The 21,353-nt window shown below is 37.3% G+C and overlaps 1 protein-coding gene across 1 annotated transcript in view; it reads right to left on the bottom strand.

Moving 5' to 3' along the window:
- The window catches only part of GABBR2 (gamma-aminobutyric acid (GABA) B receptor, 2), a 474,269-nt gene that overhangs the window by 363,071 nt on the left and 89,845 nt on the right, over positions 1–21,353 (bottom strand). Inside the window, exon 2 of the mRNA XM_014938669.1 lies at positions 9,881–10,018. Coding sequence (XP_014794155.1) covers positions 9,881–10,018 — 138 coding nt within the window. The remainder of the gene's footprint in view (positions 1–9,880; positions 10,019–21,353) is intronic.

The following is a 21,353-nucleotide window of genomic DNA, read 5'->3' as shown; positions in this document are numbered from 1 at the left end:
TTCAGAAGACAATAAAACTCTGCTTACTTAAACAAATCTTTAGATTGATTATTTAAATTAAACAAGAGGCATTAGGAAAATAATCTCTTTAACACAAGTATGTCTTTATAGCAAAAACTCCATTATTATCAATGCTGGTGATTGATATCCCACTTTCCCAAGACTGATCTTTTCCTTGCAACTACAGATATTCTTAAACAGAATAGTGGATCCAGTTTGGGAGTTTGTTTACAAACGCAAAATCCAACATCCAGCTTTTGATTTATAACTGTAAACTATTTAAAATTGAGAATGTCATCACTCTTTTACAAGCTCTTATTTTCAAAAGGATTATGATGAAGAACTTTCTTGCTTTGTTTAAAATAAAAAATTAAATCTTTCTTTATGTCAACAGTGCATTGTTTAATAATGAATATAAAGCTGTAGCTCCCAAGCATTTAATGCAATACTTCAGACTGCTGGAGATCTTTCACTCCACAAGCACACATATTCTTGTTCCCTCATCTGAATTTTGAAGGATTTGAATAAACCTTTCAGAGGCTGTGCTGCAATTTTTTTTTTTACTTTCAGGAAGCAAATCCATATAATGAATCCAGATCCTGATACATATTGTGCCCTTAAAACAGCTTAATTATAAGTAATCATAGAAGTTTTCTAGCTTAGTGTTGTAGCATAATACAAACAAAGCTCATAGTTGATATACTGTCAATCCTGCTGTAGCTAATTAATCAGCTTGAGATAGGCTGTCTCTTGGATAGCAAAGTCTAATGGACTTCAGCAAAATAAGGGAAGATGAGGAGTACGCTTCACTGGGGAAACACCTCCCTTTACTCTGAGAATTAGGAGCAGATTGCATCATAGCTTAACACAGAGTTTAGCAATTTCAAGCTACTCATCTCCTAAAATTGAATGAAACTAAAGCGAGACAAGAAATCAAAGTAAATCTAGATATGCAACTGCAGTTAGGAATTAACAGTACAGAGAGCCAAGAGGAGATTCTGAAAGACTGGAAAGGTGAAATTGTGGAACTATTTTTCAGTTAAAAAACCCAAAGTTTAGACTCAGTTACCTGAGCTTTCTATAACTATACGTCTTGGGTGTGATAAGAAGGAAAAGGAAATGCCTTACTACAATTCTGTTCTTAAGAACCATGCAATATATTCCTGTTCTCAGTGTAATCCTAAGACCAAACCTTCTTACTCCAACTAAAGTTGTTTCAGGGGCAATTGTGTATGCATTTATTAGTACTTTTCTAACAGAGCCTGGAGGGTCTTAAGCTACAGTGATCATATCTATTTTCCCTGACACTGAGATTCTGGTTTTGCTATCTGTGCTAACTAAGGCTTAAGGGAATAAATGTGTTTCCAAATCGCTTTAAGTTCAATTAAAACATAACTATCCCTTGTATTATAGGCCTTATTTTTCTCCAGTTGTGTTAAAACTTAACTGATGCCTTGAGAAAGTATGCAGCAACATCTACAAGTCCCCAGGATCTGCTTTAGAGGTACGGAGTACTGAGAATGCCAAGAATGAAGACGGATGCCATACTGGTTGTAATACTAGATGAATCATACACCAAGAACACTATAGTGCATTTGAGAATCAGACCCTTAGAAAAGCTTCTATTATATGGAGGATTTGTACTTCAGCGCTTACTTTTCTATAAACATATCAGCAATGTATTACTTCTTCAATGGAGCATAATTAAGCTTTTACTGGTTTAAAAGGCCAATAAATATTTTATTTCCATTTCAGAATAATGTCAAGGTGTTTTCTTTTTGCAACTGTTTGGTTTATGAATTCTTTCTTCAATCTATGCCCAGGAGCTGCTGTTGCTGAATTTTTATGAATTATGCTATCCCTCAAAATAAGTAATTAAGTAACTGCTGCCACAACAGCAATAGCGGGGGGAAGCAGGTTAATTTACCATATGAGAAAGCTTTCCTTGTCCTATAATAGGACAGTAACATGAAGAAAAACATCAAAGTAAGAGAAAATGAAAAGAAGTGGTGGATTTAAGATTGTGGCTGTAATAGTATGAAGCAACAAATTTTATCACACCAATTCTTCCTTGACTTCCTTGTATTTACCTTCATACTGTGGCTATGTTTGTATATTCCAAGGACAGCAGCAGCTACGGCCTCTCAACAGGACCGGAGAGAAAGCAATCCTAGGGCTTTCTAAGGTGGCTGCTGAGAAAGAGGCCAGCAAGCTGGTCTTGCAGGACACGGTCAATGCTGCCATTCAGAAACAAATTAAACCAGTCACTTTGGCAAACAGCATACTAGAATAATCAACTCCAGCTTTCCAGAAATTACAGGTATGGTGAAAATAATCAGAAAGATGATCTCTGGGAAACTGGTGGTAAAAGAAGCTTGAAACCAACTTTTTAGAATATTTGAAATCTTTCAATATTTACAGAAATACAATACTATAATCTGAATATTTTGGAGTCAATTAATAAGGATTGCCAAGAACCAACCAAAACGTGACAAAGTTATCATATTTTCAGTGCAGTGAGATAGCTTTCAATCAATATTACCTTTAAAGCAGAAAAAATCATACATGGATGGGCAACCAATTAGCATCTGATTTCCCTGTGCTAGCTTTCAAATAAGAAACATGAAAACAAGATTTGTGTTAAGTCAGGAAAAAGGGGAACTCAAAATTCAGTGCTGCAATTGCCTAGAAACTATAACAACGATCCCACCTAGCAGTGGAAGACTTCAAGCCTGGTTTGTGGGTTGTAGAGTAGTGGAAACAATGGGATTAAAGAATCGAAGTATGATTCTTTGGACTGGCAGAAATGTGTATAGAATCAAACTTTATCATTAACGGGGTGTTAATGTCACACAGGTATATCCCCACAAATCGTATGACATTTCCCAGAGGGAGTCAAGAAGAGACACACTGACCAGCTATGGGCTAGAAGGAAATTTCGCAGCACTACTGCTAAGTGGGTTGGACCATACAGAAAATAGGCATCAGACAGGGTAGTAGAAAATGTACCATGAAAAAACCTCAAATCTGAAAAAGAAATCTGTATATCACAATCCTCATTCAGCATAGTGAAGATGTCAAACCACAGTTGATTTCCCAAAGAAGCAAAGCTGAAGTCTGCCTATCATATTGGGACAAGGAGGAGAAAAGAAGGAAGAGATGGCAACCAAAGCTACCCATCTATTTCTTAAAAGAATTTCCAGAAAAAACAGCAGCAAATAATAATAAACATGAAGGGGACACGAAGGGATACCTTTTGTAGCAGTGAAGGATGCTGCAGCAATAGCTGCAAGGTCCAATACTGAAATATTTTGGTAACTGAGTAAGATTCTACCAGGCAGGTCTATCCTAGCTGAGGGGCTGTGAAAGCCATACAAGGAAAGACTTCAGCTTTCTTCTTCAGAAACTACCAAACGGAAAAAACCAAACCAAACAAAACAAAACAAAACAACCCAAACAAATAAAAAAACAAACAAAAACAAAAAACGAGCAGTGAGACAGAATACTTTGATAAAAATTACACAGAAAAAAAAAAAGCCCCCAAAATTCAAAAACAAATCCCCAACTACACAGCCATTATTTATTCTGATAATAAATTAAGATGGATATTGTAAATACCTAACATCACCAAAAACTTAGCTAGCATTAGAACTCAAGGCTCTGTGTTTGGAAAAACATCAATGCTTGCATATTACGCTATGGGTTTTGGTGGGTTTTTTGATGGTTTTGTTTTGGGTTTTTTTGGCAATTTATTCTTCTTCAAGCGACCATTCAGATTCAAGGGAGGAGTATATGGAGGACAGAGAATATCTGATTTTTTATAATTAAATGTGTTCTTCTAAATCCAAAGCATACTGCAAGGGAAAGTGACACCTTTACCTTTCCAGTTTAAGTCTGTTCCCTAGACCATCACTCTTTCATTCTGTACTATTGATCCAATGAAAAAATGGCTAAGAGAACAAAAATAATAGAAATGTATTTCTTTTTCTGTCAGAACACACAGTTCCTAGTTAGAATATATATACAGGTTCAAACTTCAACAGCTTTGACCTAACTTGAATTCTATTAAAATACCTTTATTCATGCTTTATGTAATGAACTGAACTTGCTGACGTTAGATCAAAGGCAAAAACTAGCACATATACTGCAGTTTGCTGTTTTTTCCAACACTAGAAATACAAGACAAACAAGATGAAAAAGAACAGCTAATCATATTTAAATAAAGTGAATACTGGATAGAAGCCAATTTCAAACTGATGGAAAGTGAGGTTAAGCCAACTCGTCTCACTATAAATCAATTTCATACATTTAAGCAGAAGACAGAGAGAAGGGAAAGGAAAGTCCTACTAAATTTTGCAGTGAATTTGGAATATAGGATATGCATTTCTCACCATACCTCAAGCGTACAAATTTTCTGAAATTTTCAATTTAATAGCAGAAATCTGCTCCAGAAAATTTAACAGTGATGTAATGCTAATGTCTCCCATGGGGTACAACTAAAATAATGCACTGGGAATCAGAGTTAGTGTTTTTATCACTATGAAACAACTTTTGCCACTAAATTAATTCTTCTGCCCTAGACTAGTCTTCTCTGGTCACTGTAACATTCATTTCTCTAAGTTTAAGGGTGAATATACAAATAAATTTCCAAGTCTAAGTCTGCTCTACATTGTGCATGTTTGCATCCATCCACACACGGAGAAACACGGTCTAATTAGGAGCTATGGTACTGCTGATCTGTTTCAACTCCCCATGTATTTTCTTCCCCAGTAGCAACCACAGAGCTTCAGGAGGGCCACATCAATAACAGCAGAGCTCCTGCTGGCAGCTTGTATCAAGGGAAGGATTTGCAAGAACTAAAAGGTCTGTCTCCCTCCAAATTCACCAGAGCTTCTCTCAAATGAGGAGAAACTTCACATGAAATTCTGCCTGAAGGTCAGTCCTGCTGTGTTTTCTTCCTGTTGAGGAGCTCCCTGGCATTCCTGGTGTGAAGAGAGCAAAACTTCCTTATACGCTCAGCTAACTCCCAAAAGCAAGACCAGAATGTCATCAGGTTTGCACCTTATATAACAAGACCTCAAGAGGTGTTTTCCCTTACACACTTTGCCTATTAAAAGTACAACACAAGTACAGAAAGTCTATGAAATCCCTCCAATCCTTGAAGATAAAACAGGAAAGCAAAGGGGAAACAAAAAAAAAAAAGAAAAAGAAAAAAGAAAAAAAAGATTATGATGGGGAATTGTGGGCCAAGAAGCCAAAGACTCTAGTGGTGCATTGGGAGATATTCGGGCAGGAGAAAGGCCTGTTCAAGTGGGACTGCCTGCATCTCACAGATAGAAGTAGCTAATCTTCTTAGCCAAAGACTAGTTTAAATGCCCTTTTCATTGCTCAAACTAATAATACATGGAAATTGTGCAGTGAAGGAAAAAGTAGCACAAACTCACTGTACTGGAACAAATGTGACAAGGAATGTAAAAAAAAAACAAAACCACCCAACCAACACACGTTTTTTATCAAATGTTTATGTGGCCATGCCAGAGCTCTGGGTAACAAGCACAAGGATTTAGAAAATTCAGTTATTAACAAGAAATTTGATTCAGTGGCCAGTACAGAAACCTCTGTGATGACTTGCATTACTTTAGTGTCAGAAAACATCAGTTTTCTGACACAACCTGCGCACAGTTGTGAAATTCTGTATTAGTAAGAATTTTGAAGAATACCAGAACAAGCTAATAAAGTCTTGTTTCCTACAGATACATGTATCCTAGGCTTATACATACACACACACCAGCTCCTAATTCATGTCCTTCTGGGCTTCATCCCTCCTCTGCATTTTCACAGCTTTCTTTCTGCTGCTTTTTTAACTCTTTTCTCAATGAAGTCAGTCTCTATCCCATAAACAAAGGCTAGAAACATCACTGATTTTCTTGAATGCCAGCAGTCTTTACAGTAATTCAGAGATGGGATCTTGAATACCTATGGATCTCTCAGATAAGAAAAAAAAATTCAGGATAGGTGTTTCAATATTCACAAGCTAGAGAACTAAAGGAAGTTTCCCTTTCTAACATGTGAACTTGCCCTATATTAACATGCTCCCAAAGTAAGTAATACATCATGATTAGGGTACGTATAGTTTTCTTAGAAAACCTTCCAATGTGAGACACTGAATCCAAAACAAGGTTTCTCTGTTTTGAGTGTCATTACCATCTAATCACTAGATCACCTCTAGCAGTTACTTGCCTAGAAGCCTGCAGTTATGACTAGATTACATTAAACATGTAGAAACAGAGGACATTCAGAGGAAGCACTAACATTTATACTCTGTTTCTTGCAGAGGTTTATTTCCAGAGTAAAAAAGAAATTGTAAACGAAGCAGGCTGTAAGAGAATGTAAATGGCAAAATGAAAGAAAAAGACAAATCTCCAAAATGGAGAGAGAGTTCCACAAATTAAAAGACATGACCAGTTTGGTCAAAATCCTCATCCTGGTTAAATGTTTATGTTAATGTGGCAATTAGGAAAAATGAGAGATGACAATAGAAAATAGCAGAAACTATAGCAAGCTGTACAAATTAGGTGCTTTTGCCACTGTAAGAAATTCGCATGGAGAGGTAAACAGTTGACAGATATCCTGAAATAGAAGATAAAGACTGAACTGCAAACTATCTCCTGTTTTTTGCAACACTCGTATACTAGCAGGAATGCTTCAGTGTATGAAATAAAAATATATGGTCTTTTGCAATGTATTGTAGATACTAGTATGATTCTTCTTCACTCTGTTTAATTGCCTTGAACACACATCGAAAGAGAATGGTGATAAGATGAATCTGGAAGAATTTTACATTGAAATATGCCCCCCCTGCAGCACAGCAACTGCCCAATATTATACCTTCATGCCTTTATGAACCACTGTCAGACTCACAGAATATTACTAGCACTTTTAAACCAAAATACCAAAGGTTCAAACTGATTCCACACCACAGACTGGTGATCAAAGCCACACATGCCGCCTCCAGGCCATGCCCAGACTGTCACTCAACAAAGTCAGGACTGCTGGCACACAGAGATTACGCACGGCGAAGCCTTTTATTTGAGAAGCTAAGGAACGGGTGTCTGCATCTGTCCTACTAAGAATGTCTGTTCAGAAATAGTTTGCAGTTTGTGTCACCTAGTACACTTCAAAGTCCTTAAGGATGACGTGTTTGCAGGCTAAAACAACTTGCTCTTTTTGCTGATACAAAACACTCCATTAAAAAAAAAAAAATCATTAATTTTGTTACAGTAAGAAATAGTTAAATCAGCCAGCAGCATGTTTGTCCTCTTTGTCTTTTAGTTCATTGTTTGTTTTTGGAGACTTTTTCCTGTAGAGAATAGGGAAGAGGCAGAAAAGAACAATTCCCCCAAACACAGGAAAAGTAGTCATCAGAAACTTTGAATCCAGGGCTAAAAAGCTCTCAGAAAAGTTTTGCAGGCAGCCAGCCTGACACTGTGCTTGCCAAGGAAAGTAATTTTTCAGTTGTTATATTCTACTATTCTTCATTTCTTCCCTATTCCTCCCAATACTCTCAGTATCATCCTGCATTTGTCTTGTGTGGAAGACAGTCATCACTTTGCTCAAGCCCATTGCACACATTCCTGCTAGGGGTAAGAGCTCTCTTTTCTTTACTGCATGTACAGGTGCAGAGTGATGGAGACAGATATCCAAATGCAAATACTTATTCAATAATACAATGTCAGGTTAGTTTTTGTCTAAATGCTGTTCTCTGTCTTCTTGACTGCAACACAAAATGACTACATCGTGATGACAAATTCATGTAACTATTTCTGTGAGTTTGCTGTGATTCCTTGAGGTGAAGTTTCAAGTTTGAAAGGAGGAAAATCTTGTATTTTATCAGGCTGAATATTATTGCTCTGCTTCCGAGAATTACAGATTTTTATCTATTCCTTCTAGTCAAGTCATGTTTTTAATCAAGCTTATGACAGCGGATCCTGAGGAGTGGAAGGATTTGTACTCCGCTTCCCCACTATCTTGTACATGTTATGTCTGCTGATTTGCAGATGCAGATATCGCTGTCACTGTATGACACAACAGTTTCACAAGCTGTATTTAGATTGTTGCCATTGCTGTTACACCATCCACTAAGCCTTGCCACGCTTCCCAGACACACTGTCATTTGCGTTCTCTCATCATTCAGTCAATCAATATCTAAAAACCTGACATGAAGTGGAGTTATGCCATGTGAGGATTTATCTAATGCCTGCAGGATACTAAGCCCAAGCAGCAGAGAATCCCTTGATGTACTGATATCATTAATAATGTTTAAGACTTAGTCACAGCTGTAGTGGTTAAATACAAAGAAATAGATGCTGTCTGGTAGCAATGCTTCATATCATTATGTAAGTTAACATATATATTGACAAATTCAGACATTTAAGAGCAAATAGAAGCATTCTAATTGCCTTTCCTTATTGACTGAGCAACTTCATTAACAAATTGATTTTCAGACCTTCACAGGCAGAACTTGAATGCAAATGAAAAGGATTTAGCACAATGAAAGCCAACTCCCTAAAACATCCTACATCGTCTGGAAGTTTCATTTTACAAATTAAAACAAAAACAAACCCAAAACAACAACAACAAAAAAAGAAAACCAAAAAACCAGAGCTCCAGCCACATACTTCATTATAGGCTATGGACTAGGACATTTTTAAGAGAGAGCGTTAAATGGTAGTTGCAAGCTTTGTTGCCTTCTCTATTCTCCCCAGAGATACTCTATTATTTTGTTTCCATAGTAGAACTGATGTTTCTCACATCAGAAAAAAAATCCTGAAGCATAAGAAAAAAAAGATCTGATATGACAAGCATTGCAAACACAGTTAACAAGCTTCTTTAATTATCCTCCTAAGATTTTCCCATTTGTACTCTGATCATCATCTTCTTCACAAACTTAATTATGCCTCATTTGTTCATTCTGCACTAATCTCAGTGAGTATTCCAGATGGAAAAGAGGAGTCTGTAACTGAAACCTCAGGTAACAATTATATATTATTATTTTATTATTTTGCTATAGAATGTTTTATTTCAATAAAAAAAATTATACAAACTTCTCTTTGGGCAATGTGAGTATTAAGTAGGAAGCCAGGGTGGAAATCCACATTTGAAAAGGAAAACTGGCTGGCTACCTTGTACAAACAGCCATCAATCCAGAAATCACCCTGGGCAGATGATTGAAGAAATGAAGAAAATCATGCTTTTATCATCTGCATTTTAAATATTAGTATTAGTAAACTCTGATTCTTCAGCAGAGGCATCCTTTCCACAAAGTTGACCTTTAAGAAAGTCAGAAAGAACAGCTGGGAATAAGCGAGGTGAGTCAAATACTGAGCTACGTACCCAGTTACTAGTTACAATTTATGCACTTCCAACATACTTAAAGTCAATAATCATATTATGCAATAGTCATATTGCATTATGACTGAGTAGAGACAGAGTAAATACCCCAGTGTACCATCAATTAAAGCCTGACAAGTTGTTTCCTCTAACTTTGGAAAAGTCCAATATTTGCTTACCTACCATGACTGAACTTTATTTCATTAGGTTGCTTTTTGAGATACATTAAATTAATTTTATATAATTAATCTACTGAGATACACAACTGTTGCCCTATACTCACAAGCATTTTGAGCACAATGCCAAGCTTTAAAATCTAGTACTATGTAGAAGTAACTGTTCTTCTGTACACATAACTTCACTGACCTTCAAAACAGAGAGATAATTACACAAAGTTTGAAAAGCATCAAAACCAAGTTTCTAAATTTAAAAAAATGATACAGAGATACATGATAGTCAGCATTTAAATATATTGCATTCCATGCCTTACCTGAACCAAATTCCATCCCTTTAGAGATTCAGCAATGATAGAAGTAACTGTTGCACATACGCCACCAAAAACCATCAGATGATTAGGTCCATATTTTATTGCATCATAGAAGGCTTTGAGTCCTTTTGCATTGTCACACTGGAAAATTAAAAAAAAAAAAAGAGACAATAGTCAACATCACAAATTACATCATTAACTAAGAAATAAACTACTGAGCAGGAAAAAATAAATGAGGGGTTGCAGTGACGTAAAAATTGTACAATATATAACATCTTAAAACCCAAACATGAAGAACTGGAGCATTCTGTTCTGGACCTCTAATGTGCAGATGTTAAAGAACAGGTTCACAACCCCTTGTGTCTTCCTTCTAAGACATCTTCAACATCTGAATTTTGATAACACCATTTGAATAAAAGAATAAAAAAGCCCCAATAAAAAAATTATTAACTTAAATCTTTTCTACATTCAGAGCTACCATCTTCCAAAGCAAAATTTGGAATGTAACATCAGATGTCAGCAGAACTTCCATAGTTGGAGGAAAGTTTGACACTACTCATGGTCTCTGTAAAGAAAATTCTGCCTCTAATGAAGATTCCCAAGTAACGGCTCATTAAGGTCCAACTTCAGTATTCTATGCAAAAGTATGTAGTAGAGAGCCTGTTATTTAGAAAGAGAACAAAGGCCTTTAGTATTCTTTTGATATTTTTTGAAGTGCTAAGAATTAATTGTTCTGCTCTCATAGCTCACTCTGAAATAATGTTCTGAGGTCCCTTCTAACCTGACTTGTTCTGGATTTCTCTGATAATAAATTTGATCACTGTTCTTTACACCTGAATTCTTTACACCTGAAAACTGAGACCAGGACTGAAAACTAAGAAACAAAGGGTGATACTAGCAAGTGTTGCAAAAGATATAACATACTTTAACAAACCAATCACTCATAACTTTTATAGTCATGACTTAATTCCTAAACTTGCAGCAGAGTATTAATGAATTATGTACCTGAAGTTAAGAATTTGATTCCAAACCATACTGGAAGTCAGGAGTGCCAACAGGTTATCATGGTAGCTGCCACTGCTCCACTAATAGGCACTTCTTTATCTCACTTTTTGAAACAAAATCTTCTTCCCTCTCTTGCCTCCTCTACAAAGTGTTCCTCAAATATAGTCTTTATAAGAACTATCATACACCAAACTCCAATATTTCATTATGACAATTCAATAAAACAGTTCATTTACTATCAGCATCCAAGTAGTAATTTTATCACATTCTGTGGGAAGAATAAAGATTTTGACTAAGAAGTTTGCAAGCTTATATTAATCTCCTTACTGAATTAATATGCTAAAAGAAAAATTATTCTATTTGCATTCTATCTGCAAGAATAGAATTATTGCTCCCACTTATTCAAATGGATTTTTACTGCATAGACTTTTTTAAATTGCATAATACAGCACAACATTTTCCTTCTTATTACAGAAAATAAAAAATAAAATTCCAAACATTCAGAATGGCAGAGGCTGCCTAGTCAGTTTGACAGATTGGTGGCAAACTTACATTGGGAAGAATTAAAATTGTGATTACTGGAACAAGCAGCGTCCTCCAGTCTTACTCCTCCAATCCCTAGTTACAGACCAGTTTATTCCAAGTGCAATCAGAAGGCTCAGCTACTTCTATACTTTTATAAGCAGCCAAGAACACTAGAGCTTTAAGTCTCTGAACTTATCTGACATTTAGCCAAGTCTCTGCCCTCATCCACTTCACCATCTGAAGCTGCAGCAACAGAGATTGTTGAATTGGTTTTCATACCAACTTAAACCCAGACAATATAATTTTTTTTTTTTTTGGACTGTCACATGTTTAAATGTATCATTGAGTAAGAGTTTAATAATACAGGTCATACATGAAGTAAGGAGGATGTTGATAGCAAAAAAACCCATCAGAAGCCGTAGCCCATGAAGGGCCACATGCATAAAAAGGTATGGAGAAATAAAATTCTGCATTCTAAATGATAAAGACCTACAGTCTGTTATCTGAAATAAAATTCATACTAAAATTCACCCTTACATCACAATTCACTGATGCATTTTTAACTGTTATCTGCTTACAAATTATTTCTCACTGCAGTAAAGTAACCTTATGCAGTTACAGATCCCAGTAGGTTGATTCGCCATGATGTCCAGAATTGCTATTATGATAAGGTTTTTTCTTTCTTATCTATTTTATCTTTTCATGTTTATGAACATACTTGCATGACAACAACTCTTTTTCAATCACACAGCTATTCCCTCGGGAAGGTGCACTGAAAGCTTTATTTGTCTCTCCCAAAGTGAAATGTTCACACTGCCAATATGTATTACTGATCAATCCAAACTGTGTACTATAACTTGTGGGCTTCTTTTCAATGTGATTCAGTTCAAAGCTTACCATGGTTTCATCTTTGTACTTTCTTCCTGACTAGTCTCAGCGCACTCCCTTCTAAGCCACCACAAATAATTACAGAACTCAGCCTGCTCCTTGAGCAAAACTGCCAAAGTAGTCCAAAGTATGTCTCAGCGATAAACAAAAAAAATCCTTAATACTGTGGCTGGACACAACTGGTCAGAAACAAAAGGAAAAATAAGAAAGATGGGAGAAAGCAAACTTTCACATCTGTTTAATGTCACATTTCACAACATACGCTGTGTATAACATTCTTCCCTGCAAGCAACAGAACACGCTGTCACAAGCATTAAAAAATAAACATTCAGATAAAATAATAGCCTTACCAAACCAGATAGACAAGCAGTTAGAAAAGGTTTCTTCCTGCCTCTAGTCTGAAGGAATGTATCCTTAGCAAGCTCCTGAAGCCCTTCTAACAACCTGGCTTTTTTAGAGATCCCAGAAGGCCACCACTGCTGCTCATGATCTATTGCCAAACCCTACCTACATACATAACCCTAGAAGCAGGCAACCTTGTTGAAAGACAACAAGCACAGACACCACTGACATTCCCACCATATAACCACCAAATGAGTTCTTGAATTGCTGTTGCCAAGTGACTACAACCAGGTCCAGGAGCAACACCACGCAGCAATCTAATTACAGTACAACAAAAGACTGCATAAGAACCAAAATCCATGTTAAAAAAGCAGAGGCTAGGAAGTTCTGGCCACACGTGGATGACAAGAAGCTGGCTGGCTTATGAACTGGAGCATGACTAACAGCAATGAAGGGGAAAGAATCCCTCATAAAAAGTCACAAACTAAAAGGATGAAAAATATCACCCAAAAGAACCAACACTCTTTTTGCTAGGTGGTTTTACTCTTTCACCTAAATTGTCATCAACAGCTCTATTCTGCTGAGCCCAACTGCAGCCAGCTCACTTTCGACTCATATATAAAACAGAGAGCCATGCTGTGCTGCTAAGCTTGACTGCACACTGGAACACTAAGCATGGTTTCAGGTTAGAATTCCATTTCTCCAATAACTGAAATTTCAAACACGTGTGATAATTTTCTTCAGAGGAAGGGGCTGGGAACTACTCACCCCAAATACATTTATTGCAGTACTTAGTCTCAGCCAAAAGCCAGTAATAAGCCACATATAAATAGCAAATATACACATTAATGAAATAATTGCATTAAGTGGATCTCTTAACACGCTGACTTGATACAGATTATATGGACAAATCACAAGGAGAAATACCAGCAAACCACCAAGCAAAGGTGGTAGGACCTGTGAAGGGTCCTACCTCTTACTGTGACAAAGACAGATTAATATCACAGGTGGCACCCCACAAAGATATAGTTTCCAAGGAAACTAAACCACTTATTTTAATTGAGAAAAACAGCCAGATGAACTGCTGCATTGAAAAGGAGTCAAATTAGTTTGGGGGCTGACGTGATAACCTTCCTGAAATCCTCTTCAGAGGAGTGGCTGGCAAATAAAAACTTTCCTCCTTCACCGAGAAAGGGACTTGAATACACAAGGAGAAAGTACTGCCTGAAGCATAAAGGGTTCACAAGGACAATAAACTTTTCCAGAGAGCAGCACAGCACATGAATTCACGAGCGAGACCTTCTCCGCTGTATCCAAAGGCTCTCTGCAGCTGAGAGAAAGGATGTCCCGTGTGAAGGACACACATCACTGAAGTCAGGAGAAGCAGCAGAACTGACTCCTGAGGATTGCTGGCTGCCAGGAAGGTTAATAGAGACAGAGTGATTTTCTCAGGAAACTCCTGAATCACAGGTCGTTGGTGTCTAGGACAGCATTCTGTGGAAGCAGGATTAAAAGCTCGCCCTTTCCTGCCAGTCCATTGTTGCAGGACATGCCAAGTGCTGGCATCAAGTCTACTCTGAACCACTGGAGCCATTCCTCTGTTCTGCATTTGAAAAACAAGAACACAAGCAACCCCCTCCAACAACTACACCAAACTTATGTATCTTAAAACTGAAGTTAACTCATCCCAAACTATAGGGGTCTTCTGTATATGATTTCTCTATCATCTTGTTATTTTAACTAATAGCAGTCAGATTTCTTTTTGGTTTAGGAGGAGTGGACACAGCAGAGGAGGACTTAATCTATTCAGTGAAATATTTCCAGAAAATTAACCCTCTCACCTTGACACCTCTTGACACACTTTGAGACTTTACCGAGCAACTTCTAGATTTGATCCTGGCTGCTGCACAGGGAATAGTTCACAGAGTGCTACCACTAAAATACTGGTACTTGATATCCCATAGCTTATATTCTGCTTCAGGTGCCACCCGCCTCTTAAGTCACTGACTCCACAGCAAGGCTGACCACTCTCCATCGCCTCATTTCTTAAGAGACTGTTCAAACACCTCGTGAAGGCTCAGCTTCTTGCTCAAAATAATTTTATTTTTCTTGATTCACTATTCCAGAACGGATTTCACCCAGCAAGATTAACAAAAACTTCCTGTCTCTCCTTATTAGGAGTATATAAAATTCCTCCTTTTTTTTTTTTTTTTATTTACCATTTATCCTTTTTCTTTTTTTGCATTTATATGACTTAGATTTTCTGTCTCATTACTATTTCTTCAAGTGTATAACATTTACATGGGATGATTCCAATTTAAGAACTCTAATATGAAATGGAGTAGGACTGTAGCAAATAGACAAATCCTGGGTAATCAAAACTGACTCTGCCTAAGTTTCCACCACGATTAAACATGCAGTAATAGCGGAGATCAAATTGACTTCCTCTTTTCATAGTAAACTTGCATTCAGCTTGGAAGTCAAAGCCTTTCCTTGATCCGTAACTGTTACAACAACAACAGTTCAGAAGATTATCAAGAAGCATTTTGTTTGTTTGTGATATGAAGGTCACTTCCTTTCAATAATGTAACCATATTGGGTTTACATGGCAAGGTTTTTGTAGCAGGGGAGCTGCAGGGATGGCTCCTGTGAGAAGACACCAGGAGCTGCCCCTGTGTCCAACAGAGTCAGTTGCAGCCAGCTCCAAAACAGACCCACCACTGACCAAATCTGAGCCCATCAGTGATGCTGGTGGAACCTCTGTGATAACACATTTAAGTACGGTATAAAACACTACACAGCAGCTGTGAAAGAGGAATGAGAAAAAATGTGAAACAGCCCTGCAGACACCAAAGTCAGTGAAGAAGGAGAGGGAGGAGGTGCTCCAGGCACTGGAGCAGAGATTCCCCTGCGACCCATAATGAAGACCATGGGGAGGCAGGCTGTCCCCCTGCAGCCAGAGAAGGTTAAAGCAGAGCAGATATCCACCCTGTAGCCTGTGGAGGACCCCACACCTGAGTAATTTTAGACAGGGGCCACTGTATCCTTTTTTGGGGCTGTACCCCTGATCAAATGCAGGAGTTGTTCTAGGGCTGCATAGCTAAGAAATGCATAATTCAGGTAATACTGGCCAGGATGCCTGTAAGATGGTGAACATGAATTCAAAACATTAACATCTCATTCTGAATCACTAATGGAAAGCTAACATTTGGGCCTTAGAGAGCTCCTATTGTGCAATATGAGCAATTAGTCAGATCCCACAGTATAAGTTATTGAGTTCTGCTGGATTATTCTGCAGCTGGACCCATCATCTAACCAGAATCAAATTGGTCTTGACTCAAACATTCCTGGGCCGGAGGGGATTTTATAACATCTACACTGTATTTGCTCACCCGCAACACACAGTCCTTTTTATTTAACTCGTTCACTTCTGCAGCAAACCAGCAACATTACACAAGACAGTTTTACAGATGTTTTCTAATAAGCAGCATTGATTTAAGTGGATAAATGTTCACATACACAATGTCATCTTGAACTATGAATTTTTCCAAGTATCCTTACATCTGCATATGGACATTCTCGGTTTTATAGGATAAATACATAAAAAGCATAACTAAATCTTACTACTGTATTGTTTTCTCTGACTCCCAGTGCTCAAATACTTATCAGATATTTCAGTACTTTCAATATTAAAAGAGAGACCAATGTCTTGATCACTTCCGTTTCTTCCTCCCTACATAATCTATACCGCTCCATTGCTATTATGTTTTATGGAAATTAGTGGTATATGGAAAATCATAAAAGTCCAGAAGAATAGCATACAAAAAAATAATATATTCAAGATGTTTAGAAAACAAATAAGATGTCCTGTTGAGAATAAACTGGCTTGGTTTTCTCCAGCTTTTCCAATTTTTACCAAAGAAGTTCAACACTACAATGATTTCTAACAAAACAAAGAATTAATTTTAATTATTCAACAAATGAGGAAAAAAATTCTGTTCTTTATTTGCATCAAAAGGCTTTTTAAAATTCTCCTAGGAAATCATCTGTGTTTTTGCATTTAAGTAACCTCAAAAGGTGTTAATTGTTTCAGACACTTGAGCACCAAGATCATTATCACTTAAATTTATTGTTTCAAACTACTTACTATTTTGTTGCCTGGCATTTTGAGAGAGGCGTGCTGTAGTAGATTTACAAGGCTTTTGCCAGTCATAGCTCAAGTACAAAATGAAGAGCTAAGGGAGATAATTTTGGCAGGCTCACCACAGTCACTAATGTCAATTGTTCAATTTTGTACTTGCCTCATCTTTCTTTTTCTTCCTTTCATTCATTACCATTTATTATTACACTATCATAAATAGCCTATATTTTCATAGTCACACTCTGATGGACTATTTTTGTTAGCTTTTCTTTCATTTCATTCCCTAAGCTTTTTAGAATACAGCGAGGAAGTCACAAAAGTGAAGAGATGTGTCATTTAAATATTTCATTTTGTTTTCTTTTCCAGATCTAGAGTATGAGCACTTCAAAAGTTAACTTTCTGCATGATCAAAAATAATAAATCAAAACTTAATACAGAAATATATGTATTGTTCATTCGACATTTAGTAAAATAAATTTTCTGAAACTGCCTTTAAGAAGTTGAGTGTTACCAACCCTCTCCTTTTCTTACCTCTACTATTGACTATGTACTTGATTTTAACAAGAGGATTGTTTTTTTCCCCAGGTCATTTCAGGCAAAGGAAAAATCACCTAATGCAGGGAAGGGTTGCCATCTCTGAACTGTTGACTTGCTTCTCTTCAGCACACTGAAAATTGTTGTGTATTGAAAATGTGAATGTTTTTAACTGCAGCTGTGCTCTTCACAGCAAACAAAAGGAAGGACTGAAATGAGAGGAGAATATAGATGGAGAAAATCCAAATTTATCAATAACAATCAGGAAGCTCTTGTAGATGGAAGAAAATGGGTGTGTACTAGTGCAAAACATTTGAAGTAACAGCAATATACATGACTATGCCTGGCATCCCACTCTTGAGCGATACGCTACAACTGAAACAGAGATAGAAGCGCAATGATATTTTGAGAAATCACTTGGCCCTCAGGAATTGTCAAGAATCAATTGAGGGGAGAAGTCTAAGAATTCTTTCTTGCCCATGATCTACTCACTCCTGAAAAAGACTCTAGTTTTATATAAGGGTTAAAAAATAAAATAAAATAAAAAAATATCTTTCTTGATATTTTACTTTCATCTCAGAAAAGACATTATTCTTAGTGTGAGAAGATATGGAAAAAGAGCTCTTCAGTATCTTTCTGATTGTGTCATGTTGAAATAAAGCCTCCTGTATGTACCTTCGTCATATGGCAACAGGGCCTGTCTCTCAGTGTGCATAACCACAGAATTCTGCAAATAAACATTCATCGGGGATGACGAGGCAGAGGTGACTCTGAGGCCCTTCAGAATTGTTCTTACAGCTTCTGAAAGTCGCTTACCTGGGAAACGTAAGAAGATCTCTTAAGCTAGTACAAGGATGCCTGTGGTGTTCTTGAGAATATATCTGAATTTTATTAAAAGGTCAGAAAGCATCTGGTATTTTTGGAAAGTAAGATTAAACTCTTATCCTTTAGAGGATGATGTTCTTCATGAAGAGCACTAAGTCATACAAGCAGCTCCTGGCATGGCTTTTTCTGAAGCAATATTGCTTGAAATTCTTTTTTTTAATTTATTTTTATTTAATTCCCCAACAAGAATTTTGGAAGCACACACACAGGTCAGAAGAACAATACAACTGACAAAGTAAGAGTTTAAAAAGGGCTTAATGAATTACTAACTGCAAAAATAAATTTCTTGACCCAAAGGTCAAGAAAATCTGGTGTAACAGTCTTCATCACACATCTATGATTTTTAATTAAAATCTTTCTGTGATGTAAAACAATTGAACTTCATCTATAGTGAAAAAAACCTCTGTTAAGCTAATTTATTTAAGAGGAATAATGTGTGACCATTTGAATAAGCTACCATTTAAGTTAGCCCATAAAAGCCAAATGAAATTCATGGTATGTTTTTCTTTGACTTAAATTAACATAGCACCAGACTACAATAATTCACCATTTTATAGAAGTCTCAGGCTGGAAATGGACAGAATGCATATCAGCACAGTAATCATCATACATTTTTTTCCCCTTAATAGATGGGAAAAAAAGTATGGAAAGAATACAGTTTTAATTTTCAACACTAGGCAGATGGCATGACATTCAGTGTTTGAGCAGGCACAGTACTTCACAGTGAGCAAGTACCAAGAACCCTTGAAATCCAAAGTATCAGTGAGGACCCTTGATCCTTTTTCTCCCCAAAGACCAGAGTATCTTTTTCATCCCACAGGCTGAAAACCAAATTTTGAATGGTCACTTGGGCTTGTCTTAAATTATGTCAGGCAGTGTATTTCTCCAATAGGTAGAATATTTGTGCAATGGCTACAGCACTCAAACTTTCTCCTGGCCCAACTGTCCACCATATTTCATGCAGTGCACATTTTCACAGCAAACTCCATTATTCACAGGAGAACTAACTACATGGTCCAAACAACTTACATTTCTGGGATCACTTTGGAAACGAGGGACTTTTTAAATAATAATATGAAAAAAATTTGCAGCAAAGTGATCTGCAGCACCCAAGAGACTGAATTTTCTCCTCATTCAAACCCTCCATAACAAATGGTGTCACAACGCATGACATGTTGGTGCCACAATGGTGCTCTACCCATTTCACTTCTGAGTGCACAACAGTGCAGCAAGGCAGACAGTGACAGAGAGACTCCTACAGGGAACTGGCAGACTAACACAAACCTGAGGTGTCGTGGGCTTTGTAGCAACAAGAACAGACTCCAAGATAGGCCTCAGAGGCCGAGGAAAAAAAAGGAACAGCCCTGGAAGTACAGGGAGATACTGGAATGGAAATATTCTTAAAAAGGATTAAAATTTCATGAAGTCTATGGGCAGGGTTATTTGCAGGTGTTTTTTCAAGCTTTTTATTTAATAACTTGCCCAACTTAATTTGAGTTTTCCCTATTTAAAAGCTCACCTTGATCTAATTGGGTTTTATATTCCAGGAGACTAATTAGTAGAGATTAGGAACTGCTTCAAAAACACGGAATGGTGGATCTGACTTGTGGTCATGATCCTATCACATTCTCACATGGACACTAACTCTCTCCGGCTTTAAAGCTATGAAAGCAAGATATTGCCTCCATGCTGCAAACTGTAGCCTGGTTAACAAAGAGTTGTTCCTTCGCAAGATCAAGACAAGCTAGCAGACTGCCAAATAAATCCTCAACACTCTCATTCAACATCATAGTATGGGATTTCTGCAAGCAGAATGACCAATACCTTTTCCCCTTGGAGCACCTACAGAGAATCTTAATTAAGCTTGCCAAGAGCAGGGTATTACTCACCTTGATGTATCAACCCTTGGGGGTTCCCTCCTTATGCTCCAGAAAAAACAGGACTCGTAGAACAAAAGTGAAATAGAGTTAGGCTGTATGCAGGTGAAATGCCCACAGAGAGCATAGATCAAACCTGCAGTCAGGCCCGGATCAACCTCCCAGATGTTTAAAAGGAAATACATTCAGTGCAAGTTTGGAAACTGCAAATGATCCATACTAGAAGCTAAGACCTGCAAGCTTGTCCATCTCAGACTAATTAGTCACCCTAATTCTCTTCCTTAGTTACTCAATTTAGTTTGTGAGTGTGTCACAAGCATAGACCACATTTAACAACAAACTCATTTGTTCTTCAGCTCCTTGCCTGATAGTTCACCTTGGATGGCAAGAAGAGTTTTAACCCACACACACACAAAAGACTGTTTTGTCTCTGTGCATGCTATTTTCCTTCATAATGAAATTCGAACTTGAACTCCCTCAGACATGCCTCACTGAACTTGTAATTCCTACTGGTTTCATGTAATCAAACTCTAGAGAAATCTCATTCACGAACCATGAAGAAGTTCCGAACCACCAAATCCTCCGTCATTTGTCCAGTTGGCTTCACACTGTGGTTATATTTGGTACGTCACTGATTGCTGCTATTAATTTGGCACACATCACAGAATCACAGAATGGTAGGGGGTTGGAAGGGACCTCTGGAGATCATCTAGTCCAACCTCCCTGCCAAAGTAGGTCCACCTAGAGCAGGTTGCACAGGAACATGTCCAGGCGGGTTTTGAATATCTCCAGAGAAGAAGAGTCTACCACTTCCTTGGACAGCCTATTCCAGTGCTCTCCCACCCTCAAAGTAAAGAAGTTCCTCCTCATCTTTAGGTGGAACTTCTTATATTCAGGTTTGTGCCCATTTCTTCTTTTTGTGCCCTTAATGCTCTGCTAGGAACTGCTACCCTGTAGGCAAAGCTCATATGTGTGAGTACCATTCATGGCTTCATTGACTTTTTTGACTTTTCTAAACTCTACTAAAAATGGTTTGACTAAACTCTAAATTACTAAACTACTGAATCATCACAGCAGAAAATTCTGAGACTAGTTTAGTACCTGGACAGGCACACAAATCAGTTTTTTCAGCTGTCTACAAAGAGCTCCCTTTCTTAAAATTCTCCATGATTTTTGCCAGACTCATTCAATCCTAATGTCCCCAGGGACTTAAAAAAAAAAAAAAAAGAAAAAAAAAAAAAACAAGGAAAAAACCACACTCCTTGAAACAGCCGGTTTC

The sequence above is a fragment of the Calidris pugnax genome, unplaced genomic scaffold, assembly GCF_001431845.1.
Source record: "Calidris pugnax isolate Ruff unplaced genomic scaffold, ASM143184v1 scaffold13, whole genome shotgun sequence".
Classification (NCBI taxonomy): Eukaryota; Metazoa; Chordata; class Aves; order Charadriiformes; family Scolopacidae; genus Calidris; species Calidris pugnax.
The sequence above is the reverse complement of the archived record's forward strand: the minus strand, read 5'-3'. Positions and strand labels throughout refer to the sequence as shown.